This window comes from the organism of the source record quoted next, unplaced genomic scaffold (assembly GCF_019419815.1).
Source record: "Pyrus x bretschneideri cultivar Hongxiangsu unplaced genomic scaffold, Pyrus_bretschneideri_v1 Contig53, whole genome shotgun sequence".
Lineage (NCBI taxonomy): Eukaryota > Viridiplantae > Streptophyta > Magnoliopsida > Rosales > Rosaceae > Pyrus > Pyrus x bretschneideri.
Genome location: NW_025999791.1, coordinates 1,306,737 through 1,327,846, shown reverse-complemented (window position 1 = coordinate 1,327,846; position 21,110 = coordinate 1,306,737). Strand labels below are relative to the sequence as shown.

Sequence of the window (21,110 nt, the reverse complement as noted above, 5' to 3'; positions counted from 1 at the left end):
TTGTATTCATATAGGGTCAAGGAGTGTAGTTATAAAAAATCATCAAAATCGGAGTTAAAATAACTGTTAAATCGTGATTTTTCGTTTATAACCGTTGAAAAGCTTTGTCCCGTTACTTGATCTTTGAATGTTTTTTTTTTGTGATTTTTTGCTGATGTGATCTCCAAGCATATGCAAACAATTTTGATGGTTTGGATCGTTGAAATTAGTTTTGGAGAATTCGTAAAACGATAGATTGACTAACACTTAGAGTTTATTTATACTTTTATTAAGTATAACATAAGATTTTGTGGTATCCACTTGTGTAAATATTTTAAATTGAAGATCGAATTCATTCATTGTATTCATATAGGGTCAAGGAGTGTAGTTATAAAAAATCATCAAAATCGGAGTTAAAATAACCGTTAAATCGTGATTTTTCGTTTATAACTGTTGAAAAGCTTTGTCCTGTTACTTGATCTCTGAATGTTTTTTTTTTGTGATTTTTTGCTGATGTGATCTCCAAGCATATACAAACAATTTTGACGGTTTGGATCGTTGAAATTAGTTTTGGAGAATTCGTATGCCATCAATCAAGTTCCCTGTGTGTGTGTGTGTGTGTGTGTGTGTGTGTGTATATATATTTTTATTAAGTAGATTTAAATCTATTTATTTTGTACGTATAAATTATAATTGACTGGTACACAGAATAGTACATACATCACGTGTCACGTGTGTCATTATAAAAATAGTGAGATATGTCATGACAGTCATGTGTGTGATAAAAAGTTAATAACTTAAAAAAAAAAAAAAAAAAAAAAATTCTCACCACTTCTATTAATTTTCATTTTTCCCTCTCTTTTTTGTTTCCTTTTCAACTTTTTCTTATCATTTTCACTTTTCCCTCCAACATCTTTCCCTAATTCCCTCACTTTTTTGTTTCATTTTCAACTTTTCTTAACATTTTCATTTTCCCTCCATTTTTTTTTTCAAAAAGGGCGGCAAGTTGGCAACGGCAAGAAATTGATTATTGAAATTTGAATGGAAAGAAATCACATCAAATTTCAATGGATGCAAAATCATGCAATGCATCATGCATATTAAATTATTAATTAATAATTATTATAGTTTTTATAAAATTTAATATATATATAATTATTATAGATAGACTTAATATTTTGGGGGTATAATTATTATAGTATATATAATTATTATAATTATTATAAATTTTATAGTTAATTTAATATATATATATATTATAATTTTTAGGGGTATAAAATTGTAAAATTAATGTATATAATTATTATAGTATTTTTTTAGGGTTATAAAATTATAAAAATAATATTCTGTTTATTGTGTATCGTGTTACCCACGTGTATACCCGAACCAACCCGTTATCTTAACAGGTGCTTATCGGGTTACCCGATAACGACCCGTTTCGTTATCGTGTCGACCCAAACACCTGTTAATTTCGTGTCGTGTCGTGTCGGGTTATCGGGTCGTGTCAGAAATTGCCAGGCCTACTTGGCAGTGACTTTGTTCAACGCAAATAATGTAGCGGGTGTCAGTTATATTAAAAGTTGTGGTGGTAAAGCCACCGTACTGAATAGGGCAAGTGATGGTGAAATGCAATGGTTATATTCTACTTGTTCAATGACTAACGTCACAAAATCCTCGTCATGTTTGTAATTAAATGTGAATTGTTGCTGACATTAAATTTTTTGATGAAGTGCACTCATTGTAGGTTATTAGCATCCTGAACGGAAAATGTTATCCAAATCCAGTTCAAAAATGGTTTTCCAAAATCAGATAAAAATGGTTTCCAAATTCGAATTCCAATTACGATTTACTAGCAGTACTAGTGCGAATACTATATAGGAATTATAGATTCTTTTTACAATTGAATTTTATTTTAGCAAGGCCTAAACCCCAATTTTCTTGTGTTTTGACGGCTATTTTGCTACCAATTTTCCCCATGGCCACTGCCGCCCGCCGTCCTCTCGAGCCATGCCTCCCTTTGGAGTTCAGAGAGATAGAGTAGTGGGAGAGGTGAAGAAGGTAAGGAATCATGGAAGTGCAGATAATTGGTAGAAAGAGCAAAAACACTCCCCGCCTTGTTTTAGTATGATTTCTTTGGAGCCTCAGCCATGTAAGTGCCGTGCCCCAAACGCAATTGGAATAGAATCCAAATTCTGATCAAATAATGTTTCCTTGTTTTTTTGGATCAAATGAGGTTTCCAAATTACAATATTACTTGGTAGGAAATATGGATTTCTTTTTACAACGTAGTGGAAATATAGATTTCCACGCGTTTTCTCTGCAATTTTCTAATGTCCACCGCCTCCTTCCTCTCCAGCTTCAGTTACTCTACTCGGACAGCTTGAAGGCGGTGGTCATCTCCATTTGCAGTGCAGTGCCCGAGTCTGTGAGGACAAAGCCACAATAAACATATTTCTGTTAGGTTTTGTACTTACATGTATCATGAAAAGAATACCTAAACGTGGGTTTATATCAATTAGGAGTCATGGCCATGTCAACAACTGATCTCCTAGAATTAAAGGATTATGGGAACGTTATACATAACCGCATTCGAACGTGCAAGTTAATGGGTATTAAATGATCCCACGATAGCTGGGATCATGTTAGGAATATACTCTATAAATACGAACGTCCTTGCTCACCAGATACACGTTCACTCCATCACTAGACCATATTATTGGACATAGGGCTGTGTGAGTAAAAGACCTTCTGTTAATATTCTCTTCAATGCATTCATACTATTTTTCATGGCTTCTTCATTTGCATATCGTAATCTTAGTTTGAGATTAAATGCTTAATCTAACATTTGGTATCAGAGCCACTTAGTCTCACTAAGATTCAAGCTTTTATTGTCTATAAATGTCAATACTTCACAATGTTCTTTAGTGATTAGAGAATAAAGGAGGATCGTATATGGATTTATTTTCTAAGAATGATTGATCGTATGAACCACATCAAAATGGGTTCATATTGAAATGTTAAACTGAGAAATCAGAAGCATGAGAATTTTGTAGTTCATTTAATCATAACATGCATATAAGATCTTCTAAAGAAGACAATGTATGAATGGTTTGATTAATGGATTAGGGCATAGTTTTTGGTGATCGGTTAATTATAGTTCTGATTCTTGTCTGAAGACCTGAGTTTTGAAATATTTTTAACAAATAACTAATGTCACGCCCCGATCCTGACATTTGTCCAGGATCGACACGTGATATCACCAAATACCCGTATTCCTAACTTACCCTGCCTCTGGGATATGGTAAAGCACAACTCAAGAATCAAATCACAAAGTAATTTTTCGTATACTTTATGGCTGCATCGAACCTTCTCGTTAGACTGCCTACGTACACTAAATAGGGATCAAGCCATTTGTAGTTCATCATTCACTACACTTCGACGTTTATCACAGTACGTTCAAGCAGAAAAGCATAACATTCCTCAATCAATCATTTGGACTTGACAAGCATGAATTATTCGATTCAAGCTACACAATGAATCCACATGACAATCAAGGTTTCTATTTCATCCATTATATAAATCACTATGTTTCAACATAATATCACAATTCATAGCATGTAATATATCAAAGAATCAACTAAGCACAAAAGTATCCTCTAGTCACATTGATCAACGAATCCAATTGTATTAATAACAATCATATCCAATATCATTCCGCAATCACTTCAAGTAACCAATTCCATGAATCAAGGAGGCACGATATTAACATTTAATTACGTTAATCAGTCAACAAGATCAAATATCAATGCACGCAATTTAATAAAGGAATTCTACATAATTCCTTGCCTGGATTCCAAGTAATAACATAATAATTCTAATTTATAAATATAACGCCTACTGTGAGCAAGTCTTACTCACTCGAATCTAGGGTTAAACTAACTTTATGGAAATGAGTAAGAGTAGGGATTTCGGACCACTCAATGAAATCCAACCCAAAATATAATCGCCTATCGGAATGTACCAAGTACGCAGGTAGTGATCACCCAACGCGGATATACCAAGCATGATCACCCCTGAAATACGTATGGTCCCCCAACATGGATATACCAAGCAAGACCACATCCTAACTCTAGGTAGTGATCACCCAATGCAGATATACCAAGCATGATCACTCCTAGAATGCATATAGTCCGCCAACGCAGAAGTACCAAGCAAAACCATATGCATAGTCTAATAACGTAGGCAGTGATCACCCAATGCAGATATACCAAGCATGATCACCCCTAACAGTCCCCCAAGATGGATATACCAAGCAGGACTGTATCATATAGCTCTAGGTAGTGATCACCCAACGTGGATATACCAAGCATGATCACTCCTAGAATACGTATGGTCCCCCAACGCGAATATACCAAGCAAAACCATAGCATAATCTCATTGTGCAGGTAGTGATCACCCAATGCGGATATACCAAGCATGATCACCCCTGAAATACGTATAGTCCCCCAACGCGGATATACCAAGCAGGACCATCCGTGTACCACTGCTACATGGTGCAATTAGACTAACACACACGATATCTCCTACCTCCACACTTATGATTTACAACATGAGTACATACACTATCCATTTCTGTATTTCCCATCTAGGTTCCAAAGCATTGTTTCAAATTATTACTACAAGAACCCACCACCTCGATCAACTCCTATTCTCAAGTATATGCAATTACTAAATACATCACTTTCAACTCTAGTCTTAATTAGATTACTTGGAACTACTAATTCACACTATGAGATCCAAATACTATTTTGGTTAACTTGAATTAACATGATCAAAATAAATGTAACATTTAAATGAATACACTTATAGAAAATAAGTGAAGATGCTTTCTTTTATAAATATAGATGTACCTGTATATAAAAGCTTTAACAGTTGATGTATATATATTTCCAGGGATATAAGTAAGTTCCTTTGAATATGCACGCATAAACATATGTATACGGTAAATAAAAAAAACAATTTCATCCCTTCAATATTCTACATACATATAAGTATTCGTTCAACTTCAAACATATGCAAAAAGGTCTGATAATGTTATACCAATGAGATGGAATTATTGTGTTCATCAACAATGGCTATTCACTACCATTCATATAAAAACCATGGCTATTCACTGTCATTACAAAGACAAAATCTGGACCACATCTGACTAAATGTATACAAACAACTCTAGCAAAATTGTACTAAGTATGAAGAGAAACAATTTCACATTATGAGACTTTAAATATCGATTCCCCACCATCAACATTACATTAATGCACTGAAACAAATATTACTAGAACCATAAGCTAAATCACCTTACTTCAAACATGGCTGGGGACCAGAAAACGAAGTCTACACTCAAACAGATGACAAATTCGATGTTTATAAATTAAAAGACACAAGAAAACAAAATCCAGGACAACAACTAAAACAGTTCACTATCAAATTGAGGCAAAATCAAGAACCATACATAGAACTCGCTCCGTAGAAGATCGATTATTTGATTTATTATAGCCAGTCTCAAGAAGCATTTGATGATTAAAAGAAAACAGCATTTATAGGCATAAAGTTTAGGCATCAAAATGCTGCTTAACTAGTGGATACTCTGGATCAGGTTAGCCGATGCACAATACAAGCAAAGCAATGTACTAGAGACGGCATGCATACTCACCTAAACACTGCCATAAATCATTAAGCAAAGGTGTAGATCGAACCTAAAAGACCTATAAATATGCATCCGATAAGACAGTAATCCTTCCACATAACCATAATAATCATTAGTTTAACAATGGTTCATGAAATTATTTTTCATTTTCCTTCGCAGAAAGCATTCAGACAACAAAGAACAACTGTGCTGCAAATCACTGAAATTAACCAAACTAAAGGACCACACCTTCTCCCAATTATGAACAGAAGAAGAGTGTGCAAAATACATGATCAAATTATTCACCACAACAACACTCGGCTATCAAATTGAAGAAATATAAACAAAGACAGAAGAAGAACTTACAGCAGTAAACTTTCTGATTCTGTGGAATTTGGGCAGCCATACTTTTGCAAGGCATAATTTGGCGGCACGGAACGGCATCCAACGAAAAGGGGATGTCCTATTTACTTGCTCTTACGCGTTAGTAGCAACAAGTACTATCCATATTTGCTAACAGGTGTAACGAAACACAAAAAGATCCAATACGTAGGATTCCACATAGTCCAACATGGGCATTTTCATCATTTTACTTAACAAAAAAAAAATTCTATACCGTAAATATAGACGCAACGTGACTACAAAATACGAAATACAATATTTAAATAGTGAAATCCGGAGACGGAAGTTCACATCCTTTCCCCCTTATAAAAATTTCATCCCCGAAATTTTCTATACTATCTACGCTTCCAAACTGTTCTCAAATTTAGTTAGCATCAAGTTCGACACTTTCTAACTTCCATTCACAAGAATGACATCGTCACTCAAGCCCGGCAACATCACTAATCTTTATACAAGAGCAATGCCACTTCTAACAATAAGTTAACCATAAAAGTACGAATCAATTCACAATCATCCATATCCATACTTTAAATGAAAGACATTCCAACTACAATATAATGAATAACAATCTAATACTCCAAAAGGAGTTCAACTGAATAACTTAGTCAACACATGAACCATATTCAAAGACAGCACCTCATATTATAAGCAACTTATTACAACACATCTACTCAATACAACGAATCTACCAATCAGGAGCAATGCCACATAAGCAACACATAAAACCAACAAGGTCAACCGTTCATGTAGAGTCTCTTCTTAGCTACCCAAAGGTCTTCCGAACTCTAAGGTAAAGGTACTAGAATCTAATACCTAAGCTCTAATACCATTAAAACTTGTCACGCCCCGATCTTGATATTCATCCAGGATCGACACGTGGCGTCACGTGTCGATCCTGGATGAATGTTGGGATCAGGGCGTGACAACTAAATGGCTATACATGGATTAAGTTTTTGCAGTAAACATTCCTCACCCAAAGGTGTTGTATCTTATTGTGCTTTTCCCTACCTCATTGTTTTTCTAACGTCTGTCTTCATGGCTTCTTTAGTGAATCCCATTTCAACGAATTTTTCCTCTATCGAGCCTCTAAGTGGGGGAAATTACAAAAAAATGGAGACAGGACGTAGAGATCATCCTAGGACTAATGGACTACGATATTTGCATTAAGGGAAGATGGCCACAAGCACTAGATGACAATAGCACCGTTGAACAAGGTTGAAATTTGAAAAATGGGAGAAAGCAAATCGCATGGCACTGTTGGTGAAGCTGTTAGATGAGGCATTCCTGCAACTAACAAAGCAAAGGATTTTCTGGAAGCAATTGAGGCCAAATTCGGTTTCAGAGAAGGGAGAAATGGGGAATCTCATGAGTACCTTGACAACTTTGAAATATGATAGGAAAGGCACTGTCAAAGAGCACATCCTGAAGCTAGTGGAGGTTGTTGCAAAGCTCATGGATATGGAGGTCCCCATTGATGATGCTTTTGTTGTTCACATGGCCCTTAATTCCCTCCCAGACACTTATGAACAACTGAAGACATCATACAACACACAAAAGGATAAGTGGTAGCCTGAACGATCTCATTTCCATATGTGTCCAAGAGGAAAGCGGGATAAAAAATGTGTCAAATGAAGCAGTGAATTTTATAAGGGCTGAAACTGCGAGGAAGACTATCTCGACATCTGGTAAGCTATATATTCTCATGCTACTGGAAATGACACTCCCTCATCCTCTAAGGGATCTCACGGTTTTAAAGGCAACATTCAAAATGTTAAATGCTACTTTTGCAAATAATTTGGTCACCTAAAGAGGGATTGTGATAAACGAAAGAAATGAGCACCTAAGAAAGGTAATAAAATTGAAAATGTTTTTGTTTGTGTTAATGTTAATCTTGTTGAAGTCCCTTCAGATTCTTGGTGGTTTGACACTAGTTGTTCAGAGCATATTATCAATTCCTTGCAGGGATTCACAAGAAGGGAAATTTCAAGAAATGAAGTCTACGAAGTCCATGTTGGGGATGAGAATAAAGTAGTTGTGGAGGCAGTAGGCACCCTAAAGCTCAAGTTGTCAAGTGGTTTCGTTTAAGAGTTGCTAGATGTTCTTTATTTTCCTAGGTTAACTAGAAGTTTAATTTCTGCATCAAAGCTTGTAAAAGACGGTTATGTTTTTGTGGGAGATGATGAAAGTGTAAGGATTTACAAGAAAAATAATATGAATCTTTCGCTTGGTATTTGTTTTTTAGACAATGATCTTTGGAGGTTGAATTGTCAAGTAATGCTAAATACAAAATGTTTGGCGGTGGAATCAAATTTGTCTTTGAAAAGGTCTCTGAATGATGAAGGGTTTTCTATGCTTTAGCATAGGAGGCTTGGACATATTAACAAGAAAAGTTAGAAATTCTAGTTAAAGAACAAATGCTCCCAACCTTGGATTTTAATGATATGCAAAATTGTATCGGCTGTTGGAAAGGGAAAATAACAAACACAAAGAAGACTAGTTCAACAAGAAGTCTTAACCTCTTAGAAGTCGTCCACTTAGATGTTTGTGGACCTTTCCCCACACAAGCAATCTGCAAAAATGCCTACTCTGTGTCTTTCATTGATGATTTTTCTAGTTATGGATATGTATATATCTTATATCTGAGAAAAATCAAGTGTTTGATTGCTTTAAAACTTTCAAAAATGAAGTGGAAAAACATCTTGAAAAGACAATTAACTTGAGATAGGACCGTGAAGGGGAATATTATAGCAGGTACACAAAGAAAGGTCAACAAAAGGGTCTAATGTCTATGTTCTTGGAAGAAAATGGGATTCAAGTACAATATACCACTCCCAGAACACCATAACAAAATGGTGTAGCCGAGAGAAAAAATAGGACTTTGATTGAAATGGTGAGATGCATGATGAGTATGATTGATCTTCCTATGTTTCTATGGTGTGAGGCGCTTAAAATGGCAAATTATATCTCCAACAGAGTTCCAAGTAAGTCCGTGCACAAGACTCCATTTGAACTTTGGACTTCAAGAAAGCCTAGTTTGAATCATCTTCACATATGGGGTTGCAAGGCAGTAACAAAAATGTACAATCCAGAGACAAAGAAACTTGAACCTAAGACTATAAGTTGCAGCTTTATTGGTTTTCCAGAGAGATCAAAATGGTACAAGTTTTATCCTTCAACCCTACATACGAGAATATTTGAAACTAATAATGCAAGGTTTATTTAAGTGGAAGAATCAAATGGAAATGAGGCTCGTGATTTTGTTTTGGAAGAAGAAGAAGAATAAGAAGCTGTGACAACAACTTCCCCAAAGTTATCAACCAAAATTGATTTTGCAACTCTTAACACACAAAACCAAGTGTATGAAGATTTTTCTTAAAGTGATTTTAGTGGGGTTACTGACTTACAGCATGCATTAAGCAGCAACAATACACAAATCTCCACCATGCAACATAATGGAGATGAAAATCATGGTACAACTGCCATGCAAGCAATAGTGGTCCCTGCGATAAGTAGGCAGCCTCAATGTACAAGAAAGTCACTAATTTCTGGAGATTTTCTTGTTCATGTGGGAGATGTTGAGAAACTAGACAAGGCTGATGATGATTTACTTGAGTTTCAACAAGCTAATAGAGATAAAATTGAACACGAGGAGGGTATAGAGATTGATTTAGTCACCTTTAAGCAAGCAATGGCAAGTGAAAAAGGTGAACAGTGAAAAATAGCTATGCAAGAGGAAATTGACTCCATGTATTTGAATGAAGTGGGGGTCTTGATAAAAGCAAATGAGTCCATGAAACTCATTGGGTGCAGATAGGAATACAAAACGAAGAAAGATTCGAAAGGAAAGTTTGAGAGGCATAAGGCAAGACTAGTTGCCAAGGGGTATACTCAGAGGGAAGGATTGGATTAATCCAATACATTCTCACCAGTTTCTTCAAAGGATTATCTTAGAATCAACCCTGCTATAGTTGCTCACTACAATCTAGAGCTCCACCAAATGGACATGAAAACTGCATTCCTTAATGGAGTCCTAGATAAGGAGATTTACATGGTCCAACCACCTAGATTTGTTGAAATAGGGCACGAACAAAAGGTGTGTAAACTGAGGAAGTCAATTTATGGGTTGAAACAAGCTTCTAGGCAGTGGTTCTTATTGTCATTTTCTGTGACAATAAGGCAGTGGTGTTCTTCTCCAAAAACAATAAGAAGTCCTATGCAGTGAGGTTGATGGATGTAAAGTATCAGTCAGTGAAAGAATAGGTGAAGGCTGGGATAGTTTCCGTTAAGCACATTAATACCTCAGAAATGATGGCAGATCCTCTCACAAAACCACTTGGAGTTAGAGTGTTTAAAGACCATGTAACATGCACAGGTGTTGTGGAGTCTTTTGATGCTTTTGTGACACATGCATGAAGGTTATTTTCTTTCAACAATTTTCTATTTTTCATGAAAATTTGAATAAGCATGGATTATTGTATTCATATGTTTTTTTTTTAAACAATGAATTCAAGATGATTGTTTCAGTTATTGTGTGTATGTACAAATATATATGTATATATGCAGTGTTTGAAATGATGAGTTACTAATCAAAACGAGGTTAATATGCTGGTTATTGTAAAAGGCTTATCATTGGAGCCAAATAAAAGCTTGATAATGATGTTTGGTTTAATCAGTGGGAGTGTAAATAGTAGATATGTTAAATATGTTTGTTTGCTCTGTTAATATCATGCATGAGTAGTTTTGGGGGATATGATCTCAGAGTGTTAGTACAAATTACGAAGTATGAATTTTCTGGAGTTCAACTCTTTGAAGCTATTCTTGGTAGATATGAGTTACTGTATGGTTGACATGACTCAAGTGATCACTTAAGGGATTGGTTTAATGTGTTGGACAATGAACATGATAAGTGGAAGTTCAAAAGTGGGAGAATGTTAGGTTTTGAACTTACACGTATCATGATAAGGATACCTAAACATAGGTTTAAACCAATTAGAAGTCATGGCCATGTCAACAACTGATCTCCTAGAATTAAGGGATTAGGGGAACGTCATACATTCACTAATCCCTTGATAGTTGGGATCACGTTAGGAATATACTCTATAAATATGAATGTCCCTACTCATCAAATATACATTCACTCAATCACTAGACTATCACTAGTATTGGACATAAGGGTTGTGTGAGTAGAAGACCTTCTGTTAGTATTCTCTTCAGTGCATTCATACTATTTTTCATGGCTTCTTCAGGTATATGTGTGTGTGTGTGTAGTATAATGATTCAGTAGGAAGGATATTGTGCTCATAATTCTGCCTATTTCTTTTCATTAAATCTCAAGTTTCTTGTAGCCAAGGCCAAGGCACCTAACTTATTTATTTATTGGCATTGAATTCTTACTTCATAGCAATTTTTTTTTTCTTATTTTATGTTCACTCAATCAAGTAGACTTGTAAACGGGTTAGTTTTTAGGGAAATATACTAAAATGGGACAATTTCTTAATTTGGGGACAGAAATAGAACAAATCGGCAATGCACACCATGCACAAAACCGAAATTATTAAAATACCCTCATATAAACGGGCTATTCCTCACTTTCTGTCTCCCATTTTATGATTCTTTCTCTACTCTCTCTCTCTCTCTCTCTCTCTCTCTCCTTTCCTTATATCTCTGAGCTCCGATTTCGAAGAGTGAGTTAGGCTTTAGGTTCACCTCATACCTCTTATTTCGAAGAAAGGGAAGCGAGAGAGAGGTGAGAAGAGTAAGCTGGGTTTTGTACCATATTTTCTATTTTGGCCGGAAAGTTCTAGTTTTTTCTGCGCTTGAAGCTTTGGCATGCATAGTAAGGTAGGGTGTTTAGTTCCAAGTTCCTTCATCAATGATTTATGGAATAAATGAGTTGTTTGTAAGATGAATTAATACTTAGAAGTTAAATTAGGGTTAGTGTTTCATGTTAGGGTGTATGGGTTGTGGAATAAATTTCAAGTTTTGACGTGCTATGAGACGGGGATGGAACAATTTTTGGTTCAAGTGTTCAATTATAGAAATTTGTGAAAATTTTTCCTTAATGTGCATGTGGTTTGCATATGGTGTGCATGACTACATCTTAATATGAGAAGTGGGAATGTTCACTAGTTATGATGCACGTATGTTGTGCCTCATAATTTAGCGAGTATGACCACAACCTAGTTGTCCTCAGTGAAACACAAAATTAAGAAAAAACTTAGAGGACGTTAAGGTTATGCATGTCCTTGAAATAACGACAACAAGTATCATGTTTTCCATGTGCACGGTTAAGCGGTGGTTAATATATGTAACATGACTTTTCAAGATATCACTGTAACCTTATATACATAACAATTATGTTTTAATTATATCCATTATACCAATACGTTGCTGTTAAAGTTTTTCTCGTTCTGTGCATATCATGTGCATGTATTGTACATATTATGTGCATGTGGTGTGCATATAGTGTATTATGTGTAGATGATGCGTATTTACATCTTTGATACTCTTCACATTAATGTAGTTTGCTACTTTTTCTTTGATTTAGAGGCAGACCCGGCAAATACGAAAAAAGCGAACAAGTTCTTGAAACAATTTCCTTTGATTCAGTTGGGTTCTTATGTGCCCATTCAAACTGCAATTTTTTCAAATCCTTGAAATATTTGAACCCAATCAAATTTGATACCAAATTGAAATTATCAAATCTTTGATTCTTCATATAAAGTTTAGGGTCATTTATCTGATTGCGTCATTTTTCTAATTTCAAATAGAGAACTGTGAGCTATGGGTTTTTGGGTTGAGCTCAGATATGTGAGCATAACATGTGCATGTTATGTGCATGTCCGATGCATGTTATGTACATACAGTGTATGAGCGAGCTTAATACGATGAGAGCGAACAAGTACATGAAACAATTTCGTCCATATCCTTCTATTTTCCTTCTTTCCAATCTGATTCCTCTCTTTTCCCTCAAATTTTCTCTTCTCCAAAAGGCAATTGACTTTTAATAAGTTTTTTCATTTAATTGCAGCAAAAGCCAAACCTTATTTTAGTGCTTATAAATTTGGATCAAAAGAGGGAGCAGAGGGAGGGAGAAGACAGAATAAATGAAAACCAACATATAAATTAGAGAAATGATAAAAAATAAAAAATAAAAATTGAAGGATTTGAGTTTCCTCTAAGAAACACCAAACCAATCACTTCAACTCCAAAAATCTATCAATCAAAAAGCAAAATTAAGTAAACCCATTTCACAAAACCTACGAATGAAAAGGTAAAAATCAAAGAAGATGAGTGGGTTAGAGAGAGAGCTCTTGTGCATATTTGAAGTGTAGAGAGAGAGAGGAGAGAGAGAGAAAGAGAGAGCTCTTAGATGAAGAAGATGGGTGTATTAGGCTTCTTTGAACTAGAATTGGGGGAGATAGATTTTCTCCTTCCTCTCTGTTTCTCTCTACAAAATGAGAAATGAGAGCTGAAATTTCTAGATAGCCCATTTATATGAGACAAAAATTTGGTCATTTCAAAGTGTGGGAAAAATCATTTTTCTCTCCGATTGTTGTGGATTGCGTGTGCATACCGTGTGCATATTTGAAATGTCCTATTTCTGTCACAAGATTAAGAAACTGTCATAATTTTGGGTATTTCCCTAGTTTTTATGTGTTTGGGTTGGGTTCATTCTAAACATTTAAGTCAATGAATCACGTAAACTCAATCTTTTACGCAATAGTTGTTGGATACGATCTTTCACTATTCGAATTCGATACCAGTACCATCGTATCGATACGGTGGCGATTCGGTTGTAAATTCAGTAGTCTCTCATTCTCGCAATTTGATCTCTCTCTCAATTTGGTGGTGGTGACGCTGAAAGTGGAAACGGTAGAAATGCTACATTTACCACGTAGTTGTATCATCTCTCTACTAGATGTAGGGGGCTTGCCAACGCATGTGAGTCCTATTTTTATTATAGAGATATTACAAATGATAGTACAAATAAGTGGTAAGAATAATATTTTTGTTATAGGAATCGGAAGAGGGAGTGGGTTGATGTGGGCCCAATTTGAAAATTTTGTTTTATTTAGTATTTTTTTTATCATGTTCAAACATGTATAAACGATATGTGTTTTTAGTTTCTTGCAAACTTATCCATGAAAATATTTTATCTTAAAAGACAACGTTAGTTTTATCAATATGAAAAATACTTTATATTATAAGAATGTTGGTGGGTTGATGTGGGCCCAATTTGAAAATTTTGTTTTATTTGGATTTTGTTACCAGGTTAAACATGTATTAATAATAACATGTTTTATTGGTTTCTTGTGCTCAAACTGACATCCAAAAAAATTATATTAAAATATAAGATTGCTATTATCAATATGAAAAAATAGTTTATAATATAAGAATGGAACATTGGTTTTATCAATTAAGAACATTTTATATTATTTTGGGTAAACAATCAAGAAAATTACTTACTTTTGATGTGCTTTCATCTTTTGATGATAACTACAAAATATAATTCTAAAATGTATAATTACAATATGTTCACAATATAATAAGGAAATAGTTATTAACACTCCAAAAAGTTCATTTGACATTCCAAACTTTCTATAATTAGAAAGAAAAATACTTGTAAGGGAGTGTAGAATGAGATTTTTGGAGTGCTAATAACATTTTCCTAAAATAAGTATATTCTTTAATAAATTTAAAACAAGTAGAATTGAAAATTGTATTGTTTATGCTAATTCTTTGACGAATGATATTATAGGTTACTAGCGTATTTCGACCCAAACTGAACTGAGAAATTGAACCATACTCAATGTCTGGCATCTATACTTTAAGCTAATAGGTCATTCAAACTCAAATTGTTAAATTAACAGGTCACTCGTTAACACCCATTCACACAAATCTACTGTTTCACTTTGACAAACAAAAATCATAAAAAGAGGTGAAAAAACAAGAGGGGAAAGCATCGGGCCGGATTACTCTATTTCTCTGACCATATCACATGATGACTAAGTATGTTTTAACCAACAAAGTGGAGATTGTGTGCTGCTAAATCAAATGATCATGAGTATGAGTACTTTGTCTAGTTGTTTGTCTATTACAAGAAAGCAACTTACAAGAAATAAATTCACCATCATGATGACGTCCTGGTACATATAAGTCTTTCTCCTGTTACATGTACATGATTAAGATTCATCTTGACTTTTCTTTTTCCTCTTAATTTTGTTTTTTTTTTTTTTCACTTTCTTCCTTGTGAGTGAACATTCCTTGTAAATTTCGTTAGGATAAAAAACAGGTTTAGAAGTATAAAAAAAAAAAGAATTCAGTTACCCCGGTTTTGTTGACTTTTCAATCCTCAAGTAACCATCATGGTGCTAAATAATGTAAGCAAAATACAATTCTCTCCCTCTGTTCGAATCGATCGACGTCTCCTTCTAATACAGGTAATTAAATTGACCTCAATTAGCTTAAATATATTGCAAAACTGTGTCCTCCTACTTGAACTTTGAAATTAACCCTCACCTTCTTCCTTGGATTTCTTTCGATCTCTCGAACTCTGTACCAAAAAACCTTCATGAGTAGGATGCAAGTTTCTTCGATGCGAAGGTCTGCAGTCCTACTAGCCCTCTTGCACTTGTGTGCTGTTAATCCAGCAGGAAGCTTGAGTTTTAGCTATCCCACATTTCGAGACCACGTTGATGATGAGTATTTTCTATTCGAAAACTCTCGTATATTTTTAAACGCCGTCCAGGTAACTCCTGATGTTAGTAACGCGGCCTTGATCATGAACCAAGCTGGAAGGTTTTTGTATAAAAAACGATTCAAACTTTGGGGGAAAGGCAAAGCTTCTTTCAATTCTACCTTTGTACTTAAAATCGATCCCAAAACCAATCCAGGTGGTGAAGGCTTGGCCTTTATCTTAACTGAAAGCCCCACTCTTCCGGAGCACAGCGAGGGTGAATGGCTTGGAATTGTAAATGCAACGTCAAACGGATCTGTTAAAGCTAAAATAGTTGCAGTAGAATTCGACACAAGAAAGAGCTACGCAGAAGATGTGGATGACAACCATGTGGGGTTGGACGTAAACAGCGTTTACTCGATTCAACAAGTGCCTTTGCTTGGCCATGGTGTTAATCTATCAATCGGAACGAATTACACAGTGAGAATTGAGTATGCCAACCAGAACATCACCGTCTTTGTTTCCCAGACCAATGAAACTGCTGAAGGAATGGAGAATGCTCCAGTTTTGTCTTACACTCTAAATCTCTCTGCCTATCTTTCACAGGAGGTCTATGTCGGATTCTCAGCTTCCACGGGCAATAACACTCAGCTAAATTGCATCCGGTCGTGGGAGTTCAACTCTTCGCATGTAGATGAAGATTCAAACCTGCTGTGGGTTTGGATTATGGTCCCGGTAGTAGTACTACTTTTGGTAACTGGAGTTTCTTGTTACTTCTTCTGGACAAGGCGAGGTGAAAACGAGGATGTGCTTCCGAGGATTCAAGATGAGATCCAAACAACTTCCATGGCTCCAACAAAATTCAAACTGAAAGAACTTCAAAGAGCAACAGGCAGATTCAATCCCAAGAACAAGCTCGGAAAAGGTGGCTTTGGAACCGTCTATAAGGGACTCCTGGGAGATAAAGAGATAGCAGTCAAGCGAGTCTCAAAGAATTCGCGTCAAGGCAAGCAAGAATTCATAGCAGAAGTCACCACAATCGGCAGCCTTCGTCACAAAAATCTGGTCAAACTAATTGGATGGTGCTACGAAAGCCATGAGCTTCTTATCGTTTATGAGTTCATGCCAAATGGAAGCCTAGACAGATTTATATACAGGGACGAGAGTGTTGGCACGGAGATGGGCAAACCAACACTGAGCTGGGAAAGAAGGCGCCGCATAATATTTGGAGTTGCTCAGGCGCTAGATTATCTTCACAATGGATGTGAGAAGAGAGTGCTTCACAGAGACATCAAAGCCAGCAATATCATGTTGGACTCAGATTTTATCGCGAGGCTGAGAGACTTTGGGCTCGCGCGTACCATTCAGCAAAGTAACTTGACTCACCACTCCACTAATGAGATTGCAGGAACGCCAGGCTACATGGCTCCGGAGACATTTCTTACTGGAAGGGCTACCATTGAGACGGATGTTTATGCATTTGGTGTTCTTATGCTAGAAGTTGTCTGTGGACGAAGGCCTGGTAATCAAAACGAACAGAACAACTACAACAACAGCATAGTGTATTGGCTGTGGGATCTTTATAGCAGAGGAAGGATCCTTGAAGCTGTTGACTCAAGAATGGATGGAGACATCAATGAGGATGATATGGCATGCGTGCTGATGTTGGGGTTATCGTGTTGCCACCCTAACCCACATGAGAGGCCATCTATGAGAACTGTCCTTATGGTTCTTACAAGGGAAGATGATCCGCCAGCTTTGCCCCAAGAACGACCTGCTTTTGTGTGGCCAGCCATGCCTCCATCATTCAAAGACGATACAGAATCTAATGTGGTTGAAGGTCAAATGACTCCACTCACAGACCTCAGCGGAAGATGACTAATTAATATAGCCTGATAAGAAATCAAGAAAATCCTTGGTCTTCTGGAAGTGTAAATCTGTAACAGAAATAAATAGTGTGTATGTGTTATGCTTGTTCATTTGTATCGTATCACGCAAGTTAATTAGTCATACAAGTTTTACCGAAGCACTTGATTTACCCAAAACCCCTCTGCTTTACGCTTCGTTCTTGTAATTATATCCGCTTAGGAGAAGCCAAGGGCTCCTTTCCCTGCAGGCTGCAGACAATGCTACACTAATTATAACTCTTTTTCATTTTATTTCAGGGCATTGCATTTCTTCCTGCCGTATCGAACTCTACAGGCTTAGAATTCGCTGGAGTTTCGTGGTTATGTTATCTCAGCGCAATCAAAGTCATTTAAACTATGTTAATCTGATTAAAGTATAACACGAGAACTAAATTTTAACAGGAAACTAATCAACCTTCGCATGCATGGCATATATAAGAAACTTGATCCATGCAAAAAGGGAGGAACACATATCTGAGCTCTGTTGCAAAGCACATGTAGGTTTCCGAAGGCAGCTTCGAAAACCTTCCTCATATTTTTAGAGTTACCTCTAAATTGATGTAGTACAATACAACACGATAACATGGTTCAAAGTGAATGCTCAGAAAAGAAAAGTTATCAGGGTTCAAATCGTGGCGTACTATTCTATGAGAACGCAAGCACTTCACCTGATGAGAGATTAACATGTATAACCAAGAAGGCATACAAAATTAAAAAGCAAATTCTTGGTTGAAGGCTGCATAAAAGATTATGAGATTAAGACAATTTTACATGAAATAAAAAAAATCCATATACCGCAAGTGTACAAACACAAACACCAACGAAATTTTCAGCCTGCCATTGAAGTGCAATGAGATCGAAACTTATTAAGCTATCCCGGACACCTCATCTGGTTTCAAGGATGCTAAAAGCCTAAAAGCCCGTACATTAAACTAAAATTCATCCCAAACTGGCTACAATTACAGTGGAACGATTGACTGATAAAAAACGAACGACCAGGAAGGTAGGCACCAACACTGCAGATTTAGATTATCCTCGGGGACAAAAGTTACATCGTTCAATTAGCATTTAAACAGTACAAGATGAACTGATAAAATACGGAATAATGAACTATGCAGAAGGTAAAAATTCAGCAAGATATTACTTGGTAGTTGTAAGAAACCGAATGTAAATTACTTGATGGTAGTAAGAAAGAAACCAAAAGTAAAAATGCATGTAAAATTTAGTTGGAGAGAACATTTTTACCCAACACCTTGGTGCCCCTAGAAGCTGTACCAAACGCAGCCTATGTCTTTTTTTTTATATTTTATTTGCAAGTAAAGAATTGCTTGCACGGTAACTAAATTGAAAGTAAAGAATTACCTGCACTTCCATGGCTGAGGCTCGAAAGAAATTCAAACTGAAAGAAGGCAGGGAGATACTGTTTTTTCCCTTTCTACTAATTACCTGCACTTCCATGGTTTTCACCTTTCCCACTGCACTCTCTCTCTCTCTCTCTGAACTCCGGAGGGAGGCATCACTCGAAAGGATGGCGGGCGGCAGTCACCATCGGGAAAAGTGTTAGCAAAATTGCGGACAAAACGCCAGAAAGTTGGTCTTTCGGCCTTGTTCCAATAAAATAGAATCGTAAAAAAAGTCTATAATTCTTATATAGAATTGATACTAGTAATTCGGATTCGAAAACCATGCATTTTCTTATCTGATTTTGGAAAACCATTTTTTCAACTGGATTTGGTATCATTTTCCGTTCGGGATACTAATTACTTAGAACGCACGCTATATCTAATTGCGTATATCTATATCTATACATACGCATGGTGAGGCATTACTGCCTTTCATCAAATTTTCACTCACTTTACTACTTTCCTGCTATCTATCGGCTTTCTTCATTCTTCCACTCCCAATTCACTTCACTTGGTGTTTTAATTTTGTCTATGTACAATAGAATTTTACAACTTAATTTTTCATGTATTGCATAATTGAGTATATAATACATACAATCCTTGTTCTCAAAGGAAAACTAAAAAAGGACTCAAGAGATATCCTTCCTAATAAAGGACTCTAATATTTACACAATATTTACATTCCTATTTCAAAAGCTTACTCACTGCAACACTAGCCCTCAAGTTGGAGCATAGATGTCACGCATGCCCAACTTGACAAGTGAGTCACCAAAAAACCTACTACACACGGCATGAGTGAGAATATCCGCAAGTTGTTCTCCCGAATTCACAAACGGTATTGACACAATCTTCTTCTCAAGCTTTTCCTTAATGAAGTGTCGATCAACCTCCACATGCTTCGTTCTGTCATGCTATGCCAGGTTCTCTGCAATCTCTCGTGCTGACTTATTGTCATGGTACAAATTTGTAGCCTCTTTCGGTTTGAAGTCAAGACCCCAAAGCAACTTACATAACCAAAGAACTTCACACACTTCATGCACCATACCCTAAATTCGGCCTCTGCATAAGACCTAGACACTACCTTTTGTTTCTTGCTCCTCCAAATAACTAAATTTCCACTAACGAACGTAAAGTATCCAGAAGTAGAACGCCTATCAGTCACATCACATGGCCAATCAGTATCAGTAAACCCATCAATTTTTAGATGATCAGAATTTTTATACAAAATTCCTTTCCCCGGGGCCGACTTTAAATAAGCTAAAATCCGCATAACAGCAGCCATATGATCCACACTTGATGAGTGCATAAATTGACTCACCACACTCATTACATAGGCTATATCCAGACGGGTATGAGCTAAATAAATTAGTCTTCCTACCAGTCTCTGATATCTGCCTTTATCTATTGGTTCTTGATTCGAATAAATTCCCAAGTGATGTTTCTCCATAATAGGAGTATCCATAGGTTTACACCCAAGCATACATGTTTCCTTTAACAAATCTAGAACATATTTTCATTGAGACTACCTTTGGATGAACAAGCAACCTCAACTCCAAGAAAATACTTTAAATCACCCAAACTCTTCATCTCAAACTCGGCAGCAAGGTTTTTTTTTCCAGTTTGACAATCTCATCTAAATCATCACCTATTATTATCATATCATCCACATAAATAATTAAGGCTCTTACTTTACCGTTTCTCCATTTCACAATAGAGTATGATCAAAATGACTTTGATAATACCCATTCTTCCTCATGGCCTGAGTGAATATCTCAAACCATGCACATGGTGACTGCTTAAGCCCATAAAGTGACTTCCACAATTGGCACACTCTCGTTTTTCCTCTAGTATTATATCTTGGAGGAAAATTCATGTACACTTCCTCCTTCAGATGCCCATGAAGAAACGCATTTTTTACATCAAATTGTTTCAATGGCCAATCCAAAATTGCAGCTAATGAGATAAGAACTCGTATCGTATTCATCTTAGCTACAAGAGAAAAAGTTTCCTGATATTCAACATCATACGTTTGAGTATATCCTTTTGCTACCAAC

The 21,110-nt window shown here is 36.1% G+C and overlaps 1 protein-coding gene across 1 annotated transcript; it reads left to right on the top strand.

Annotated features, from left to right (window-relative positions):
* The first annotated feature begins 15,154 nt into the window (after positions 1–15,154).
* LOC125470815 (probable L-type lectin-domain containing receptor kinase S.5) lies at positions 15,155–17,811 on the top strand. The gene has a single exon (XM_048570471.1). The coding sequence runs from the start codon at positions 15,642–15,644 to the stop codon at positions 17,622–17,624; it is 1,983 nt and encodes a 660-aa protein (XP_048426428.1). The 5' UTR covers positions 15,155–15,641; the 3' UTR covers positions 17,625–17,811.
* Positions 17,812–21,110: the final 3,299 nt, after the last annotated feature.